This window comes from Capricornis sumatraensis, chromosome 7, assembly GCF_032405125.1.
Source record: "Capricornis sumatraensis isolate serow.1 chromosome 7, serow.2, whole genome shotgun sequence".
Lineage (NCBI taxonomy): Eukaryota > Metazoa > Chordata > Mammalia > Artiodactyla > Bovidae > Capricornis > Capricornis sumatraensis.
The window spans coordinates 60,978,486-61,000,287 of NC_091075.1; the positions used below are offsets into that span (position 1 = coordinate 60,978,486).

Consider the following 21,802-nt stretch of genomic DNA (forward strand, 5'->3'; position numbering starts at 1 on the left):
CTAACAAGATTTTATGGAGCATTTTTAATGTCCACAGGATCTATTAGGATTGAATCGTTGTTCATATTTTATTGTTTTTGACCTACAAAAAGGCACTTCTGGATAATTCAACCCAATATAAGAAAACATCTCCAGTGAGCAAAAGGAAAAAAAAAAAAAGCAAAGGAACAGATTGAAAGCTGACTTTGTGGGTTAGAAGCAGTAAGGGTTTGTGCTCTTGTTCTAGAAGCACCCAAATAGAGGAGAAATTGGCAGATTTAGGAAAAGACAAGAAGAGGCAAGCAAGTCAGGTGCTGAGAAGAGGAAAGGAGAATAGACTACATAAGGATGTACAATAGACTACATAACACACATCAAATGTGCATTAATTTTTTTAAAACACCATCCTTGTAGAGAGGGGAACAAAAAGAAGCAAGTGTAGAAAAATATGGGAAGCCTATTGAAAATGTGTTCATTTCCCCAGGAAGTTCTGGCTTCCCAGGACAGGAAAGAGACCTTGGGCATTAATCTGCCTGTGTGTGTGCTTAGTCGCTTCAGTTGTGTCCGACCCTTTGCGATCCCATGGACTATAGCCCACCGGTCTCCTCTGTGCATGGAGTTCTCCAGGCAAAAATACTGGAATGGGTGCCATGCCCTCTTCTAGGGGATCTTCCTAGGGATCGAACCCAGATATCCCACATTGCAGGTGGATTCTTTACTGTTTCAACCACCAGGGAAGCCCTTAACTGAGCCATTAATTGGAATCCTTAACCTTTGGTTCTCCTTCTGATACACCTCATGGTTCTTTACTGGCTTAGTTTACTGTTTTATTTTATGTGGTGCTATATATTTCTCTTTCACACATTTTAGTCTTATTTTCCCATTGAGATCATTGGCTTCTGAGAGCAGGTTCCTGTACTATTTATTTCAGCTTCTCAAGGCAAGGCAAGACAAGACAGGCATTCGTTGAGTCAGCACTCAATGAGTACCTATTAAATAGATTAGAGACCAATCATGAGGCTCTGTTTTAAGTGAGCTCAACTGGAAATGTAGACTCTAGGGGGACCAATAATAACACCCATCTTTGGCAGTAGCTCCTGGATGCTCTATTCTATGCTACATAATCAATATATACATTAGCCCTGCATCTGAAAACAACTTTACAAAGGGGATTATTATTTTTAACTTCATTTTACAGCTGAAGATATGAAGAGATTTCAGAAAGTTTAAGTGACTTGTCAAAGGCCACTGTAGCTTGTACTTCAACTTGAAGCCCAAGTGTGCTGACCCCAAATCCTACACTATTTCCACTGGTTTTCTGTTTTGTACCATGCCTGCCACCCTTTTGTAATAACAGTAATAATAGCTAAGGCTCATATAGAGGTTACTCTGTGCCAGGTACTCTCCTAAAGTACATTAATTCATTCAAATCTTACAATAAGAGGTGAGCTCTGTTATTATCCATTTACAGAATTTAAAGGCTGTGTTATCCTGCATTTCTAACTTAGTGCCAAAAGATTCTGTAGAAGAGTGAAAGGTCACTGCTCCGAGTCTTTTTATGTAGAGGAAAAAAACCCTGTAATCTACATAGTATCTCACCTGCATGCAGCCCCAAGAAGGCCTGGAAGGGAGACAGGGAGAGAAAAAGTAAGATGGAGCTTGGACAAGGGCTCTCTGCCTGCCCCTCGGTGATCTTACAGGGGAGCCTTTAAGTTGGAAGCACGGAGGAAGTGAACAGAGTGCAGACTCCGTAGTTATCAGAGTTCTCTGGCAGCTTTCCCCTCCATCACCCAGCAATTCATTAATTTATCCATGAAAATACCTTCTACCAGCCAAGTCACAACCTTGTGAGTAACAGCAATAAAGATTAACAATATTTTCTTATTACTAGGCTCATTCGAAAGTTTGGCATAACTACAACAGAAATTTCCGCCCACATCAGAAGGGTCAGCTGTCAATCACATTGGGATCCCATTGGATTGAACCAAACAGATCAGAAAATACAAAGGATATACTCAAGTGCCAGCAATCCATGGTTTCCGTGCTCGGGTGGTTTGCCAACCCTATCCACAGGGATGGCGACTATCCAGAAGTGATGAGAAAGCAGTTGCTCTCCATTCTACCTCGTTTCTCTGAAGCAGAGAAGAATGAGGTGAGGGGCACAGCTGACTTCTTTGCCTTTTCCTTTGGACCCAACAATTTCAAGCCCCCCAACACTATGGCTAAACTGGGACAAAACGTGTCACTCAATTTAAGAGATGTGCTAAACTGGATTAAACTGGAATATGGCAATCCCCGAATCTTGATTACTGAGAATGGCTGGTTCATGGACAGTCACGTAAAAACAGAGGATACCACAGCCATCTACATGATGAAGAACTTCCTCAACCAGGTTCTTCAAGGTTGGTCGTACATTAGCTCAATTAAAAAAAACTGTTTCGAATACTTTTGCTATAGGATATTTAAGGTCACCTTTGAATAGGTTGCTGGTATTGTTGGACTTTTCTATTGTGCAGTGATGACAGAATTTTATGTTACTCTCATGTCCCCTTTTTTTTCAGTTTCATGTCCTTTATAAATGAGTTTGAAAGCAGAATAATTTTAGGTTGTAGATACATCCTAATTTTCAACAAGGTGCTGCTTCATTCCTTCAAAAAGAACATAATACTAAAGGAAAATGAAAAGAAAGTGTTAGTCGCTCAGTCGTGTCCAACTCTGTGCAACCCCATGGTCTGTAACCCACCAGGCTCCTCTGTCCATGGAATTCTCCAGGAAAGAGTACTGGAGTGGGTTGCCATTCCCTTCTCCAGGGGATCTTCCTGACCAAGGGATTGAACCTGGATCTCTTGTACTGCAGGCAGATTTTTTACCGTGTGAGCCACCAGTGCTAATGAGACATGTCCAAAGTTTAACAGTTTTAAGATGCTGAAAGCTTTTCTTGACTGTGGTCCTTTTACTCTATTACATGACTCGATGATGAGAAGTCTGAATACCGGGAATGAGCCGTGAATGGCTAACCTGAACAATTTCTGTTGTTCCTGGATATTTCTCTAAGCCCTGCTCATCCTCTCATTCCTTTTCCATTACTCAGGGAGTGACATCTGCAGGTGGCTGATTGAAATAATGGAGCTTTCTTTGGAAAAAAAAAGAAAGAAAGAATGGAGCAGAAGACGAGCTTTGATTATGATGGTTCTGTCCCCTACAGAGTTGGGCTCCATTTCTCTCCCATATAAAGGAATTCTCGGTGGCTCTTTCTACAACTCTATAGCTCTCTTTAGAAGTCACAAGCTTGAAGGGAATGCCCTGGGGATTCAGTGGTTTGGACTTCGTGCTTTCACTGCCAAAGCATGGATTCGATCCCTGGTCAGGGAATTAAGATCATGGCAAACTACATGGAGTGGCCAAAACAAAAGTCACAAACTTTGAGAAAAAAATCCCCGGTTCTGTAGAGAGTGTTCAGGAAAGGTCCCCAGGGAGAGCAAGACACTAGTGTTCTAACCTGCAGGAGGATCGCATGGAACAGAGCTGTGCCAGGCCCAGCCCCAGGGCTCGTGCACATGGGGGCCTCCAGAGCAGAGAACTCTGCCCATAGTGCCTGGTGTCACTCCCTAGGCATTACCATTCCTCCTTTCACAGGGCCCTGTGACACCAAAGCACGAGACCCAGGGCCTGTTGAAACATTTATCTCATTAGAATCTCTTGACATCAATTCTACCTTTTAGGAAAAGAAATTCTGTGATAAAACTCCCAAAGTACAGAAAGGAGACATTTCCATGAGAAAATGAAAGCTTTTAAGAACAAAAGTTCATGTTTGATTGAACCACTGTTGTTTTTATTGCATATTTAACTTTTACCTAATTCCTAAACGTTGTTAAATTTAAAGCTAGAAAATTTCTGAAAGATCATCTTTTTCAATCCTCTGTTTTTACTAATGAGAAAACTGAGGTCGAGAAACCTGCCCAAGAGCCCCGCCCAGGAGCACAATAGAGCAAGCCCTCTCCCCTCTTGCCCCTGGGCCCGGTCAGTTCCTGTTCTCTTACATCACTGTGCTTCTGTCTCCTCCTTAAATCTGCATTCACATATGTTCATTCTCAAAGCTGATGTTTCAGTCCCTGAGGATTGTTTCATAGAAGAGTTTGTCCACAAATGGGAAACCACCCAAGCTTGAAATGAGAAACTCTTGGTCAAAGCTGGCATCTGCATTGGTCCCAAAGGGTTCTGGAAATTACCATGCACTCTGACACAGATTTGCACACTAAGTTAAGTCTCATGAATATTTTATTTTTATTTTATGTATTTATTTTTTGGCCATGTGGTGCCCCACGCAGGATCTTAGTTCTCTGACAAGGAATATTTTAAACTTGACCCTTTAACTGTGTTGTTCACATGGGAAGACCATTCTGGTTGAAAATAACCGCCCCTTTTCAAATATAAAAATAAAATTCAAAAAATAAATAAAATAAAATTCCTAGTTGATATAATGGGCCTGCAAATTAGGCAAAAAGTTGGTTTCACAATATGCTGCCCCTGGCATGTCATTTGTGAAGCTGTAAACATGAACCAGAGTGTTTAGGCCTCTGAACATCTGCTTTTGTCTTTCTGTACAGCAATCAAGTTTGATGAAATACAAGTGTTTGGTTACACAGCCTGGTCCCTCCTGGATGGCTTTGAATGGCAGGATGCTTACACCACTCGCCGAGGATTATTTTATGTGGATTTTAATAGTAAACAAAAAGAAAGAAAGCCCAAGTCTTCAGCACATTACTATAAACAGATCATTCAAGAAAATGGTTTCACTGTGAAAGAGTCCACACCAGATGTGCAGGGTCAGTTTCCCTGTGATTTCTCCTGGGGTGTCACTGAATCTGTCCTTAAGGTAAGTGGCTACTTACAAATTAACTATGCATGCATGCTAAGTCACTAAGTTGTGTCTGACCCTTTGCTCCCCTATGGACCGTAGTCCAGCACGCTCCTCTGTCCATGCAATTTTCCAGGCAAGAATACTGCAGTGGGTTGCCATGCCCTCCTCCAGGGGTTCTTCCCTGATCCAGGGATCAAACGTGTCTCTTTTGTCTCCTGTATTGGCAGGCAAGTTCTTTACCACTAGCGCCACCTAGGAAGCTCCACAAATTTAACTATCAGTTCAGTTCAGTCGCTCAGTCGTGTCCGACTCTTTGCGACCCCATGAAATGCAGCACGCCAGGCCTCCCTGTCCATCACCAACTCCAAATAATACACAGTATTCCCTTTCATTTTACTCAATGACATCTAAGAAACAGCTGTCAGATAATATCAAATACCATGATTATTTGGGGGTTATAAGGGACATTGGGGAAAGAAGAGAGAGGAAGGGAAGAATTCATGCTTACTGAGAGCTTTTCATACTGCCCTCAAGTTGCATATAGTCTAGAGAGATCTTCCAGTCATTTTTGTGACAGCCATTTGTCAGTAGTATCAAAATTACAGGAAACAAATTTTACAGTTTTTTTTTTTTTTTTTTTTAATTTGTTGGCTGCACCATGTAGCATGTAGGATCTTAGTTTCCTGACAAGGATTGAACCCACACCCTCAGCAGTGAAAGCATGGAGTCTTAGCCACTGGACCACCAGGGAATTCCCTAGATTTTTGTTTTGCCAGAAGCAAATTACTAGTGGCCCTTCATTTAAGTGATTTATGATAAATTTGGGTCATTTGCCTTATGAGGTCTTTATACCCCAATGGGGCCTCCTGACTTGCCTCATTCTTCACCTTCTTCAAATGTAACTCAAACGTCAACCTCTCAATAAGGCTTCCCTCTACAATAAACAGCATAACTTCATCACTATCACTGCTTATTCTCCCTTCCTGCTTTATTTTCTTATATAGCATTCATCACATCTACCATACTATGTTTTACACATTTTCCTTTTTTCTCCAGATTTATTGAGATATAATTGACATACAACATTGTGTAAGTTTGAGGTGTACAATGTGTTGATTTGATACATTTTTCATTGCAAAAACATTACCACTATGGCATTAGCTATCACTTCCATACCATCACAGGCAAGAAAATTTAAGATCTTTTTTTTATGGTAAGAAAATTTAAGATCTTCTTAGCAACTTTCAAGTATACAATACAATATTATTAGCTATAGTCACCATCCTGTATAATAGACCCCCAGAACATGTTAATCTTATAACTGGAAGTTTGTACCCTTCAATCAGTATCTCATTTCCCTCACTGCCATCCTCTGGTAACTGCTTTACACATTTTCCTTACTGATCACCTGTTTCTCCTACTAGAATGCAAACTTTCTCCGCAAGACGGTGGAGAGGTTTGAGGATTTACTGCCTGCTGGATGCCTTACTAGAGCAGTTTCAGATACACAGTAACTGCTCAGTGCATAGTGTATGAAAAAGGCTAACTTTTAGACCCAGGTGAGACTATACCAAATCTTTCATTTTGTTTTGTTTTGTTTCGTTTTGTTTTTGTTTTTGTTTCAAATCTTTCATTTTATAGCTAAGGAAAGTAAGGCCTGTTAATTAATAACAGAAAGTGACTTGCCTAAGGTAACAAATAGTGACAGAACATGTAGCAAGCTATCCTCAAGTTCTCAGATGCACGATGCTCTTTCCGAAATAATTTTTCCAAAACTATTTTTGAAGCTCCTACTATGTTCCAAGCACTTAACTTCTGAATGTATGTACATTCAGTATACTTAATCACAAAACCCTCATTTCATAGGCAAAGAAATCGAAGCTTAGGAAGGTTACATAACTTGTCCAACTTACCCTGATTTGTCTGTCTCTGACCATTATGCTATAAGACCTCATAGTACTTGTATTCTAGAAGCTTATGGAAAAACAAGATGTGCAAGGGATACAACTAGACAAAAGGGCCGAAACCGTGAGTGGCCAAAGTTATGAATCTCAACCCCTATCAGTATTTAGACAAAACTTTAGGAAAGGCCTGGGAGTGATAAAAGGAAGAAAGATATAGGGAGTGATATAAATACAGTGACTCACCTTCAGTTTGTGACCCCCGGAGAGGCACGTACTTACCCAGTATCTCTCTCCTCTTCCACATGGCACAGGCAGACCATCTTTTCCCTAACACTTCAAGTAGGTTTATGTTTTGCGAAGTCTAGAACCAGCAACAACAGGCCCCAGGAGAGACAAGAGTTCCGGATTGTACATAACCCCACCTGCAAGATCCTGCTTCATGTGAAGACCCATCTGCTCTCCAGTAACTGACACTATGACTGTCAGTCCGCTCTGAGGACCCTACTCCTATTCCTCGGAGCAAGAGCTGATCACTCGGTCAGGGGAAAGCAATGCTGTGATCAATCAGACCTGGGCTTCTTGCTCACACCTGGAGCCCACTGAGGAGTCAGCTTCACTTGCACTTAAGGAATGAGGATAAATGCTTTACCAAGAAAAATTTGGATGCTTTTTGAAAACTCAGCCAAAGGTTGTATGAATAGATGATGGGCAGGCAAGAGTAGATGGCCTCTATAGGAAGACTACAAAATGAAAATAACATTTAAAAAATACTACTATGCCTTCCCCAGCATCTGGGCCTATATGTATCTTTAGCTTCTTTAATTGAGAGAAATCCCCCTAATCTCATGGTATTGATAGTTTTGAAGAGTTCAGGCCAGTTGCTTTGTAGAATGTGGGACTTTTTCTTTTAATTTTTATCATATTTGTTACAATATTGCTTCTGCTTTATGTTTTGGTTTTTTTTGACCAGGAGGCATGTGGGATCTTAGCTCCTCAACCCACACCTCCTGCATTGGAAGGTGAAATCTTAACCACTGAGCCACCAGGGACATCCCAGTTGCTTGTAAAATGTCTGCAAGCATGGATTTCTGTTTCTTTATTAGATTCAGTTAAGTGTTTCTAGAAATAATACTACATAGATGCTGTTGTGTATTTTCCAATACATCATATTCAGTTCACTTTAGTTGCTCAGTCATGTCCGACTCTTTGCAACTCCATGAATTGCAGCACGCCAGGCCTCCCTGTCCATCTCCACCTCCTGGAGTCCACCCAAACCCATGTCCATTGAGTCAGTGATGCCATCCAACCATCTCATCCTCTGTCGTCCCCTTCTCCTGCCCTCAATCTTTCCCAGCATCAGGGTCTTTTCAAATGAGTCAGCTCTTCGCATCAGGTGGCCAAACTATTGGAGTTGCAGCTTCAAAATCAGTCCTACCAATGAACACCCGGGACTGATTTCCTTTAGAATGGACTAGTTGGATCTCCTTGCAGTCCAAGGGACTCTCAAGAGTCTTCTCCAACAACACAGTTCAAAAGCATCAATTCTTTGGCGCTCAGCTTTCTTTATAGTCCAACTCTCACATCCATACATGACCACAGGAAAAACCATAGCCTTGACTAGATGGACCTTTGTTGACAAAGTAGTGTCTCTGCTTTTAAATATGCTATCTAGGTTGGTCATAACTTTTATTCCAAGGAGTAAGTGTCTTTTAATTTCATGGCTGCAATCACCATCTGCAGTTATTCTGGAGTCCAGAAAAATAAAGTCTGACACTGTTTCGACTGTTTCCCCATCTATTTGCCATGAAGTAATGGGACCAGATACCATGATCTTAGTTTTCTGAATGTTGAGCTTTAAGCCTACTTTTCCACTCTCCTCTTTCACTTTCATCAAGAGGCTCTTTAGTTCTTCTTCACTTTCTGCCATAAGGGTGGTGTCATCTGCATATCTGAGGCTATTGATATTTCTCCCGGCAATCTTGATTCCAGCTTGTGCTTCTTCCAGCCCATAGGAGGCACATAAAGTCAGTTTCTTTCATTACTGGAGACACTAGTTGAAGTAGCAGTCACCAGATTTCTTGATGTGGCATTTGCCAGATCTCTTAACTGAAAGGTCCTTTTCCATTTGTAATTAAGAATTAATCTGATGGTGATATTTTAAGACTGTATAAATATCCTATTTCTCAACAGCATTCAACCAATGCTCTTAACATTGATTTATGAACCTTGCCTGAATTAGTTATTACTTTGTAGATTGCAAAATGGCAAATTTCTAATTAGATTATTTCTTCTGTATTTATTAAGTGAATTAAACACATTGTTTAATGAGTGAATTAACTCAGTTATAATTCATTGTTGTCACTGATTCACTGGAAATTTTGATGCTCAAATTATCTCAAATTTGGCATATGGGACTCTTTCAAGCTGTTTTTATATCTTTTTGACATTTCCTTTCCAGTTTTTAAGTATGTTCTTATTTTTCTGGTGCAATATTCACCAGGATCCCCTCATTCCTTTCCTGAACCAGACCTGAAAACAGCCATTTTTCCAAGGAGTCCAGGATCCTTTTAGTGGAATAAAGAACTTTAGAACCAAGCTCTGGGAGCTGGGGCTGAGGTCAGAGTGCAATACTTTAACTATTTCTCTTAGCAGATTAATCACACAGTTGCTAAGACTAATGCTTTCTGGAGATTTTTAAAAGTAAAACAGATTTTCATTTCATTGTACCTTACCTTACTGTAAGATTGCCCTTTGTAAATAAATACCCTTTCAGTACCGTGATGCTCTGAGGTTTCAAAACACTGAAACTGGCTATCTAGGCTAAGAATTTTACTCAAATAATTATATACAGATTTAGCTTCATGCTCACATGATCAATGTTCTCTCCGTTTAATGTTCTAGATGGCTAGTTGGCAGATGGCAAGTGGGCAATGATTTGATTTTATAATTAGACTATGAAAGATGACACATGAGAAAACAATTAGAGGGAAAATATTTACCAAAGGCTAATTACCATTGATTTCCAGGTGCAGTTAAATTCAGTCATGGGAAGAAAAAGCACATTAAAACAAGAACAGAACTTTCACTTTTTCTTATTAATCTTGAACTTGTTTTTCTTAAGCCCTTTTCTGTTTTAATTTAGACTCAAGGGCCTAACAGGCGATAATTGCAGGGAGAACTAAACCCAAGTCATAAGTACCTTATGTTTGTAGAGTGCTTTAGAGTTGACAGAGCAATTGCCCAGAGTCACAGACTTCTCACAGTACACCTGTGAGGTGGGTGAGATTGCTCTGTCACTAAACAGAGTTGTCAAGCCTGGCTTTTAAAGGGACAGAACCAGAGCAGGAGTCCAGGGCTCTCTGCTTAGTGGAGGGGCAGAGAATGGATTCAAGAGTCAACCTGCGAGATTCTGGGGGTTATTTTAGGGTTCTCTTCTTTCACACTTCATTACCTTATATAAGGAGCGTGTTTAGAATCCTCCCTTTGGAGGAATAAATGCTGTGTTCTCACAGGCACATGGGAAGGGGAGAACTGAATGATGGACGTGTGACATCACTTGGATTTTTCAACTGGAATGTGTTAGCCGCATTCAGCAAACGCAAGGGGTCATTTCCTGCTCTTTCCCACTGGCCTATTTTAGGAACTGTGGCTGGGGTCCACCAGCCTCCTCTAACCCCAAATGCTAATCTCAGTGAAATCCTCCACAACTGGAATGCTAATTTGCCTTTAATTTGTGACAGGTTTGGAAGGTCCATCTTTGTGGTTCCTTTTAACTGAGAACCAAGCCAATTTCCTGATGCATTTGAACAGAATCACATGAGAACCCCACACACACACCCCCACCCCCAAACCCATATTACCTGGTTTTTAGGACCCAGGAACTGGAAAACATCCTCTTGTATTCTGAAAGACAAATTGTTTTGCAAGCCAAGCCCTAGGTGTGGTTCTTTCTCTACATTTTCCTGTCTCCCTGGTAAATTTCAAGGGCCTGGAGGGAGGATAATCCATCAGGCCTTTTTTGCTGACATCAACAGGAAAAAAGCAGGAAGACATAGGTTGTTCTGAAGGACATGTGCATCATTTATTTTCTCTATTGTGAGAGGCAAAATAAGATCAGGCTCTTCCTTTCTGGTCTGAAGGTCTGACTGAAGTGGCTCAGATAGTAAAGAATCCGAATGCAATAGAGGAGACCCAGGTTCCATCCCTGGGTCAGAAAGAGCCCCTGAAGGAGAAAATAGCAACCCACTTCCAGCCCTGGGGGCTACAGTCCATGGGGTCGCAAAAGAGTTGGACATGACTGAGTGACTAACACACACCTCTTTCTCTTAGAGGACGCATGCTAAGATTCTGCCTGCCTGTATGTGCTTGCTTTCACAGCCTGAGGCGGTGGCTTCCTCCCCACAGTTCAGCGATCCTCATCTGTATGTGTGGAATGTGACGGGCAACAGACTCTTGCACCGAGTGGAAGGAGTGAGGCTGAAAACAAGGCCAGCTCAATGCACGGATTTTGTCAGCATCAAAAGACAGCTTGAGATGTTAGCAAGAATGAAAGTGACCCACTATCGGTTTGCTCTGGACTGGCCCTCAATCCTTCCCACTGGCAGCCTGTCCGTGGCTAACCGACAGGCTTTGAGGTACTACAGGTGTGTGGTCAGCGAGGGGCTGAAGCTCAACATCTCCTCAATGGTCACGCTGTACTATCCGACCCACACCCACCTAGGCCTCCCTGGGCCTCTGCTGCACAGCGGAGGGTGGCTGAACCGGTCCACGGCCGAGGCCTTCCAGGACTACGCCGACCTGTGCTTCCGGGAGCTGGGGGACCTGGTGAAGCTCTGGATCACCATCAACGAGCCTAACCGACTGAGTGACATCTACGAGCAGTCTAGTAACGACACCTACTGGGCAGCCCACCACCTGCTGATCGCCCACGCCCTGGCCTGGCACCTCTATGACCGGCAGTACAGGCCTGTGCAGCGCGGGGCCGTGTCGCTGTCTCTGCACTCGGATTGGGCCGAGCCCGCCAATCCCTACGCGGACTCGCACTGGAAGGCGGCCGAGCGCTTCCTCCAGTTCCAAATCGCCTGGTTCGCAGAACCCCTTTTCAAGACGGGAGACTACCCGCTGGCCATGAGAGAGTACGTCGCCTTCAAGAATAGGCAAGGGCTCGCATGCTCCACGCTGCCTCAGTTCACTGAGGAGGAGAGGAGGCTAGTCAAGGGCACTGCGGACTTCTACGCCCTGAACCACTTCACCACCAGGTTCGTGATGCACGAGCGCCAGAACGGCAGCACCTACGACACAGACAGGGACATCCAGTTTCTGCAGGACATCACCTGCCTGAGCTCCCCCACCCGCCTGGCCGTGATGCCCTGGGGAGAGCGCAGGGTGCTGAAGTGGATCCGGAGGAACTATGGAGACATGGATGTTTACATCACAGCCAGTGGCATCGATGACCAGTCTCTGGAAAATGATGAGCTCCGAAAATACTACTTAGAGAAATACATTCAGGAGGCTTTGAAAGGTGAGGTTCGAGGGCCATTTCCCTTGAAATATATGACATTCCCAGATAATATGAACCAAAGAATGAGGGGGAACAGGCTCATTAATGATAGTCTATTATGGGCTTATAAAAAGGCTGTCGTAAAAACTGTAGCTTACTCTCAGGGATAGGAAGGTTCTAGGTTTTAAACAGGTTAACAAGATCCAACCCACACCAAAAGAATTGCTGCTCTTTTGTGAACACACTCTAAAGGAGCAAGAATTGATATAGGGAGAATTGCACTGGTCTGGGTAAGGATAATGGTGGACTGGGTCAGGTTATTAAGAGTGGTGAAAGTGAAAGTGAAGTCGCTCAGTCGAGTCCGACTCTCTGCGGACCCCATGGACTGTAGCCTACGAGGTTCCTCCATCCATAGGATTTTCCAGGCAAGAGTCCTGGAGTGAGATGCCATTTCCTTCTCCAGTTAAGAGTGGAGATAGTGAGAAGTGGATAGGTTCTGGATGTGTTTTGAAGGTAGTCAACAGGATTGGATGTGTGTATGAGAGTAGTCAAAGATGATTCCAACAGAGGAGGTGCTGTAAGTTTGTTGACAGAAGGTATAAAAGAGTTGAGTAGGCGAGCCAGAGTGAGTGGCTGGGGAAACCAAGTGCAGTTATTGGGCAGTTATCTCACGTCTGAGCTCTGGAATCAAGGTAAATAAGCAAAATTTTTCTGTTTTTTAACACTGTGAACAAGTTGACAGTTAAGTCCTTTGACCTTTATGGCTACAGTTCTTAAATCTGAGTTTCCTGCAGGTGTTTTTGTATGATTATAGATATGTTTTAATTCAATCTTTAAAAAATTACACCTATATTCATCTTCTCAAGAAAAATCATTGATAAAAGAATGTCAAAAAACCTTTAATGAAAATGTTTTATGAGCATGAGTTTTAGACTGTTTTCAATGAAAACTAAATTCTTAAGGATATCTAATAGTTCACATGTGATTAATAATGTTTATTTTTGGTATTTTTCAGCATACCTGATTGATAAAATCAAAATCAAAGGCTATTATGTATTCAAACTGACTGAAGAAAAATCTAGACCCAGATTTGGATTCTTCACACCCGATTTCAAAGCTAAATCCTCAATCCAGTTTTACAACAAACTGATCAGCAACAATGGCTTCCTTTCTGAGAACGGTAGTCCTAGATGCAGTCAGGCTCAAAGAAACACAGAATGTATTGTCTGCTTACTTCTTGTGCAGAAGAAACCGCTGATATTCTTTGGATGTTGTTTCTTCTCCACTCTGGTTCTACTGTTATCAATTACTATTTTTCATAAGCAAAAGAGAAGAAAAATTTGGAAAGCAAAGAACTCACAGCACATACCGTTAAAGAAAGGTCACAAAAGAGTTTTTAGCTAAGCTGATCTTATTTCTGTCTGCAGATGGAAAAGTTTAAAAATTCACTCCAGTTCCATATACTGGTAACTTACAGAAGATACACCTATATTGTAGAAAAAAGACAACTTGAGAATTTAGTGATAGCCAAGGTAATGACAATCTCGGTCTCCATTGTATGGTTCAAATTTTCCCTTAAAAGGTGTTGACATCAGTGAATTCAGTTCTTGGATCTAAGGTAAAGGTTTCCCTCGACAGTAAGCCTATGAAGATTATCTGATATGTTGTCTCATGGTGTTTGATGAGCTGTTTCCTATCATTATTCTCTAGTTTTCCTCTATTCATACCAGTAGCTACTTATGATAAAAGAAATTGTTTTGAAAGTACAACTTTGTTAAGATTCCACAGTGGAGATTGTCAGTGATAAAATTCTGTCACTTTTTAGGTGCTTTCCCCTTTGGTCAGGGTGGTTCTCAAATGGAAAAAAATAGGGTTAAGTATCATTTGTCTATAGCCAATTATAAACTCTTAAGCACATCAATCCCTCAGCTTGTGTCAATAGAAGTTAAAATTGAGCATTTATAAAACATCTCATTTTATGAGCTTTTATCAGATGATTTTTTAAAAAATAACATTTAATTTCTAGTAACTCATGTAAACATCAGAGGACAAAGATTAAATTCAACTAGATCCAACTGCCTGTGAAGACAGAGGTCATTCAACCTCACAGTACAGCAACTTCCTTCAAATTGGTATTATTCCTCACCTGAATCTTAGGTGACAGATGCAGAAAACATTCTAAGACATGACTTTTTTATATTATCGTTATCAAGTTACCATTTATCCCATGAGACTTGTTCTCTCCCCTGAAGTCCTTCACTGATCTAACACAAGCACATATGGACCTCTCAAGGTGTAGAAGGCACCTCCCAACTGTGGACACAATTCAGAGTACTGGTGGCCTGAGTAAACTATTCTTACATTGCAACCTTTGAAGCTAGGATTAAGCAAATTCTTAAAACAGAATTTGCAGTTTGACTTTTTTGAATTCTGTTCTTAACATTCATTCACTGTATTCTAAATGTTGGAAGAAAACCTGAATCTAAACCCATTTATACCCATTCTTTCCTTAGGTGAGTCAATATTTAACTATTGTCTACTCCTCTGGAAGTCTGACTTCCAGAGTCAAAGGAAAGCTTATTTCCTGCATAACTGAGATACTAATTGATAACAGCATTAAGTTTCAAAGATAAAAATAACACAATTGGTCAATTCAAACAAATGCAAAAGTGGTTAAGACATCAATATTCTTTCTGGCTAATTCAGATAGTAAAATTTTAGATGCTTTTGTCTCCTTGTTCCAACTGCATCCTTCCTCCAACCTTAGCAGCTTTTGTTTTCCAAGAATTTTTTATATTTCTCTGAGAACCACTGGAGAAGGGGACAGCTACCCACTCCAGTATTCTGGCCTGGAGACCTACAGTCCAAAGGGTCACAAATATCGGACACGACTGAGCAACTTTCATCTGATTATCAGGCTTGAGGCTATACATGATTATAGTAACTAGTTTTTTAATGAGTATCAGTTGAGCAACTCATCAACATCCAAGGTTTTGAAAAAGAAATCCATATTCAGTCCTAAAAACAGACTTGGAATTAAGATGTTTGCTTTCCTGTCCTGTTTTGATTATCTTGTATTGTTTGTAAGTCTTTACATTTAGTGCTTAATGTATCTTTTAAACTTGTCACCTTGCCACAAAGTGAAAACTGTTAGTCACTCTTTGCAACTCTATGGTCCATCCATGGGGTTCTCCAGGCAAGAATACTAGTGGGTTGCCCTTCCCTTCTCTCCAGGGGATCTCACAGAGACTATGCTTTACCATCTGAGCCACCAGGGAAGAGAAGGTATCAATAGTAAAGTCCCTAATTCAATGCTGTCCTTTTTTGCCACCTGGGAATTTTACTAGTCTTTAAGCCATCATCATACATGAGTCCCTGAAAACTGAAGTCACTCAGTCGAGTCTGACTCTTTGCGATCCCCGATCCCATGGACTGTAGCCTACCAGGCTCCTCAGTCCATGGAATTTTCCAGGCCGGAGTACTGGAGTGGGTTGCCATTTCCTTCTCCAGGGGATCTTCCCAACCCAGGGATCGAACCCGGGTCTCCTGCACCGCAGGCAGACGCTTTACCATCTGAGCCTCCAGGTAAGCTCCATGAGTCCCTAGGTACATATTTTAATCTAGCTCATGCTCAGTTATACCTTTCAGGTTTTTCTTAAATTCATTTTAAAATAATAAATGGGGATTGTCCTGATGGACCAGTGGTTAAGATTCCATGCCCCAAAGCAGGGGGTCTGGGTTCAATCCCTGGTCAGGGAACTAGAACCCACATACCACATCTAAAGAGCCTTTGCCACAACATAGATCCTGCATTACCAAATACGTTTGTTTAATTAAAAAATAAGACCATAAAGAGTCAGTTAGGAACTGTTGGCAGCTTTTGACAGATCTTTTAATTTACCTTTCAAAACTTGAACATCTTAAAATGTAGTTTACTTTGTATATTATTGCATTCTCCATGTTCAGTTTAACAACCCTTTCACCACTAAGTCTGATATATATGGAAGTATCGCAATCATGGTGTTTAAAGAGCCTCTGGAAATTGAGGTCAGTAAATGATGACTGGATGTTTTAATTCTCAAAGTAATTCATTCCAAATAAACTGGATCATGCTGATTATTTATATTCAACTTAAGGACTATGGAATGTGAATGGTGTTTTAACTGGGTTCTGCCAACACCCCCTCCCTCCATCCGCCGAAACTGTGTGCCAAATGGGCAATTTACTCCCAAGTATGTTTTCTCATTAGAAAACGTAGACTGATACACCTCAAAACCGAGGATGCACTTACATGCTCCTCCGTGGTAACAGCAAACATGGACAGCTTCCCTGGGGAGAAGCTGCTACACGTTCCTTTACCACATCTAAGTTATTAAATTGAAATAACTCCTCAGCTACAACCAGACTGCCAACAGTTACCCTTTAAAGTCTCCACGCTTCACTTCTGGTCTTACACACTCCCACTGCTGCTACCACTGCCTATATACCGACACTCTGCAATAACACCTTTATCCCTCTGCAACACTGCCACTTGGAAATTTCAACCCTCAAATTCAATTTTAAAATTCTGTCAATACCTTAAAAACATCTTTTGAGGCCCATTACTATTACTCAATCTCCACAACCTGAATCTCCCTGGCAATTTGGGAACCAATTACTCAGCAAACAGCTATATGCCAGACACTGTTCTAGAACTTAGAATATCCCAGGGTAGACAAGGTCACATCCCCCCATGAAGGTTAGACTCTTAGCAGGAAAAAGAGTATATAATCAATACCCAACAAAGTAAACTATTAATCTTACATTATAAACATCATGGACAAAAACTGGAGCAGGGTATGCTAGGATGGACATGAGGAATGAGCTCAACAGGCTTCACTGAAAATATCTGACTGCTAACCTGTCACTCAAAGGAAGACAACTTACCCATCCAACACCTACCCCAAACCTCATCTCAAAATAATTCAAAGCAAAATCTGTATTTACAATTTCACCCATTTCTTAAAAATTTAACTGTTATCATCAAACCAATGATTAACTGAATATAAAATTAATTTCATTTATTTAAACCAAGATCTTAGTAAGCCCACAGATTTTATTGATGGACTAGACAAGTAGGTAAGACAAAGTTAAATGTATTGCCTGAGAAATTACACACTTGCAGTTTCTAACAAATGAGATAGGGAAGGACTGCAGGTTTAGGGGCAACCCTACTGAGTTAAGACACAGTATTGTTTAGTAGTGTATCTGAAGTACGACACATGGAATGTTTCTTAAGTTTTTTTAAAGCTATCAAAGACTAAGATATAGAAGTGGCTGAAATTTGGGTCTGAGAGAACCTTAGACTACGGCAACCATGTTTATCGTAAATATAAATTAACCCCATCTTTTAATTCTTACTAAGACAAGTATCACTTCTCAGCTGCCTTTTCAGTTACTGTGACTCAGGCATTTACCTCACAAATCTTCAAATCTATGCCACTGTAAAATTAGATACCTTCAGGGCATCTCCTAAAGTTCTTCCCACGATAACTGTATTCCTCTTGCCTGAAATGTCCTTGGTATTCCTTCAAGCCCCTTCTGCCATTAAGTCTTGCCAACAACAACAACAAAATCAACGACTCCTATTCCTTCTGTTATTATTCTTAACACATTAGAATTTAGTTAACTGTTTACTGGCCAAATAGTTTGAAATGACAAATCAGTAGGAAAAAATCTCAAATCAAGAGTTTTTATTGTCTCTTTAAAGGATCACAACTGAGTCCATAGAACCATCTGCTATCTTGTTGTTTCTGCAGATCACTGTAAAAAAGAAAAGAAACAGTCTGTAATTCTCCATCAATATTCTTACCCAGAAAAGTTTTATTCCCAATCATGTAAAACATACTTTCTGCCTTTGCTACAACTACAATTTAAGTTTATTAATTAGACCCAACTAAAGCAATAAAATTATACAGGTATTACAAAATCCCACCTGAGATCTTATTCATCAGCCTGCTGAACTGTTCCTTTTTCAGATACATAGATACCATCCAAAAATTTTCTGATATCCTTGTTTTTAACTGTGGTGGCTTGCTGAATCAAAGCAGCTATAAGGGTGAAAAAGATAAGGCAATTATCAGCCAAACTCATCACAAGTATTTCACCACATGCTGTACTTTATAGCTTTTAATTAAGATCCCCCAAATTAAAAAAAAACCCTCACCAAATGAACAAATACCAGGTATTCAACTCCAGGATTTAGATAGATAAGACTTTATAGGTATTAATTATGCACAGTAAACATACAAACCTGAATTTGACACAAGTTCAATGTCATTTCCTTCAAGAATCAACTCATCTTTCTGGGCTTGAGATACTGAACAGGCAACCCCTAAAATATAAGAGGGCATTTGCATAGTGTCAAGATAAAAAATAAGAATTGTAGAATACTTAAAATGTTTAAATTAAGGAGCAATTTACTTGATTTAAAATTCCACACACCAAATGAAACTATGTTTTGTAATAGAATCTGAATTATCTGGGCAAATTTCGTATTCCTGGGACTTCCTGGTGGGCCAGTAGCTAACACTCTGGGCTGTCAATGCAGGCGGACTGGATTCAATCCCTGGTCAGGAAACTAGTTCCCACATGCTGCAAATTAAAGAGTTTGAATGTTGTTGACTAAGAATCCCATAGCTAAATAAGCAAAAACTAAGACTCAGCCAGATAAATAAGCTTTGTATCCAATCTTATTTCTTATTTCAATTGTATACGTTTGGTATTCTTCAAAGCTCATTTTTGGGGACCTCCCTGCTGATCCAGTGGTTAAAGCCTCCATGATGCCAATGCAGGGGGCGAGGGTTTGATACCTAGTGGGGAACTAAGATCTCACAAGCTTTGTGCAAGACCTCCCACTCCCCCTCAATTCAATAGGAAAAAAAAAAGCAGAATCAAAGAGCACTAAGTTTTAAAATCTGCTTCAGTGTTAGACGCATCAATTATGTATCAGAGAAAAACTATTTTAAGTGCACTTCTACTTTAATTGTACTGGGTAAGTCTGAAATAATCTAGCCTTAGTTATAACTAACCCAAAATATATTTAAGCCTTCACAAGCAGGAAAAAAAAACTTATGAACCATACCTGGCCTCATTCGAACCCTGCGTATGTATTTTTCACCCAAAAAATTTCGGATTTCCACAAGAGAACCATTCTCCTGAATAACAACGTTGATGGGGAAGTGGGCATACACCGACCTCATCTTGTAACGGAAGCCCTAGATTTAAATAAAAAAACTATCAGTAACGCTGAGAAATTTGAACAGGATACCCAGTTTTTCTCCGAAAACCAAGTAGGAACTGCCCCTTTGTAAGGAATATTTACATTATTTGTCAGGGTTGTCTCCCTCTTTGCACCAAGAAAAGGATGACCAAATCTCTAAGAGACTTTAGAGGAAAACTTCCTCCTCCATGACAAAGGAAACTGAAAACTGTTCTCACATACTCATTCAAGGCTTTATAAAATCACCCACACCACACAAGTGTATACAGAATCATCGGTTTCTGTTGTCTCTTTGCCAGACTGCAGTGCGCACCTTAATGAAAAGTGTTTCACTACCACCTATGCCTTTCCAGGTGGCTCAGTGGTAAAGAAATCACCTGCCAGTGCAGGAAACATGGGTTTGATCTCTAGTTGGGAAGGAAAATCGCAAACTACTACAGTATTTCTGCCTGGGAAATCCCATGGACAGAGGAGCGTGGTGGACTACAGTTCACAGGGTTGCAAAAGAGTCGGAGACCACAGTGATTTAACCACCATGCCCACAGTAAACAACACTAGTTTCTCATAAAGAACCCCAAAGCCCTTCATCTTGGGCACCGGGGCTAACATACTGAATTACTAAGGTACACCAGATAGCAAGAATTAAGGATACAAAAGCACCCACACTCAAGGAACCTACCCTGGTATGTTTTTAAGGAAATGGACATGGAGTTCAGAAATTTGATCCACCTTTTTCTATCCCCGCAAGAGTAAATAGTGACAGGCATCAAACAAGAAACCAAAGTCTACCCCATGTGTTACTTTTCTATAAGCATGCACCTTGAAAATGAGACTTAATTTGTGTAGGAAAAAAATAAAAACCATCAGCAGACTATCAAAGACTACCTGGTCTTTACACACACACACACACACATGTATCACTTAATCCCAAGACCCAGGAATGCCTATTGGACACATCTGCCAACATTACCTCTTCCCAAGCACTAGGGCTCAAGTACGCCACTAAATTACATGCATAATCTATTCTCTGCAGCAAACATATATGTTGCATACATGAAGTATAGCTGAGAAACCTCCCCCTTCTAAGACAAAGTAGTCTGAGGAATCTGCTTACCAGTGTAACACCCTTAATCATGTTCTGTACGTGACTACAGATTGTGCGAACAGTGGCCAGTTCCTTTCTGTTTCCCCACCATTTGTCAACACGGAGCTGTAACAGAACAAAAAAACTTTAGAAAACTCTTTCCAGAAATAAGCAGGCTTAGAAAGAAGTCCATTTATTCACAACAATCACTGTAAATTCTAGTACTTGCCCTAATTAAAAAGTATGACTTGCCCCCCCCCAAAAAAAACCACACCACCTCAAAATATTTTCATTACTATGCATTACAGGTACACTATTTCACAAAGGAACGACAACCCAGAAACAAAAGTATGGTACAAGCTGCATTAAACGTCAATCCTGGAAAATTATCAGGTTTAAGACCCACTGCTGTGTCCCTAAGATTTTTACACAACCATCAGGGAAAAAAAAAAACTTAACTTGTAACAGTATTATTAAGATCTGCTACGAATCATTACTACCCCGCTGCACCCTGGTCTGGAAGGAGTTTTTCTAATCTACTTTGTTCAGAATTTGATCTTCCAATTTTGTTAAAGCAACAACACTGAAACTAGCTATAATTCTAGACACCCAATTTGAAGCTAAAACACAGAATCTCAATTTCGTAATTTGAAAAGCAACCCATCTTGTTACTCTTAAATCACAACCTTCCAAACAAGCAACTGTGTCCAAAACGAACAAAAAACTCACCCTCTTCTTTTTCTTTCCAAGGAGACTGAGTTCTACATTGATGTGATTGAAGTCCCTCCGCAGGGTGCCTCTGGGGCCCTTCACAATAACTGTCCGTCCCTTCAAGTTAATGTCGACTAGGAGAGAACGTACTCGTGAGGCCTCGGAACAAGGTATAGAGCATGTAGTAAAGACGTAAGAAAAACGCAAACACCAAGTCTCGTACCATTTTCTGGGATGTCGACAGTCTGATTGCTGAGAATGGTCTTCATTCTGAAACACAAACACCTAGGGTAAGAAGAAGGCCGCCAACGACCAAGCTCCACCGCACGGAGCTCCACTCCTACCGGAGACCGCCGGCAAGAATACGGGAGGACCCGAACCGAGAGCGGTCCCCGCTGCGCCCTGGTTGGAAGGAGCAGCTCGCAGGCGCATGTTGTTAAGCCCAGCCGGCGAACTCCCCGCTCAGGGCACCCTCGGGTGTCAAGCTGGCGCCATCCCGGCA

General features: G+C 41.0%; 2 protein-coding genes across 2 annotated transcripts in view; one reads left to right on the top strand and one right to left on the bottom strand.

Moving 5' to 3' along the window:
- The window catches only part of KLB (klotho beta), a 33,913-nt gene extending 17,579 nt beyond the window's left edge, over positions 1-16,334 (top strand). Inside the window, 4 exon segments of the mRNA XM_068975112.1 lie at positions 1,871-2,381; positions 4,587-4,855; positions 11,122-12,265; positions 13,260-16,334. Coding sequence (XP_068831213.1) covers positions 1,871-2,381; positions 4,587-4,855; positions 11,122-12,265; positions 13,260-13,648 — 2,313 coding nt within the window. The 3' untranslated portion in view covers positions 13,649-16,334.
- A 1,502-nt stretch (positions 16,335-17,836) lies between these two features.
- On the bottom strand, positions 17,837-21,703 carry RPL9 (ribosomal protein L9). The gene is made up of 7 exons (XM_068975085.1): positions 21,524-21,703; positions 21,319-21,434; positions 20,620-20,715; positions 19,368-19,500; positions 18,537-18,617; positions 18,219-18,333; positions 17,837-18,046 (listed from the first exon to the last, which is right to left on the bottom strand). Exons 1-6 carry the CDS (start codon positions 21,567-21,569, stop codon positions 18,227-18,229), a joined length of 579 nt encoding a protein of 192 aa, XP_068831186.1. The 5' UTR covers positions 21,570-21,703; the 3' UTR covers positions 17,837-18,046; positions 18,219-18,226.
- Between the last annotated feature and the right edge of the window lie 99 nt (positions 21,704-21,802).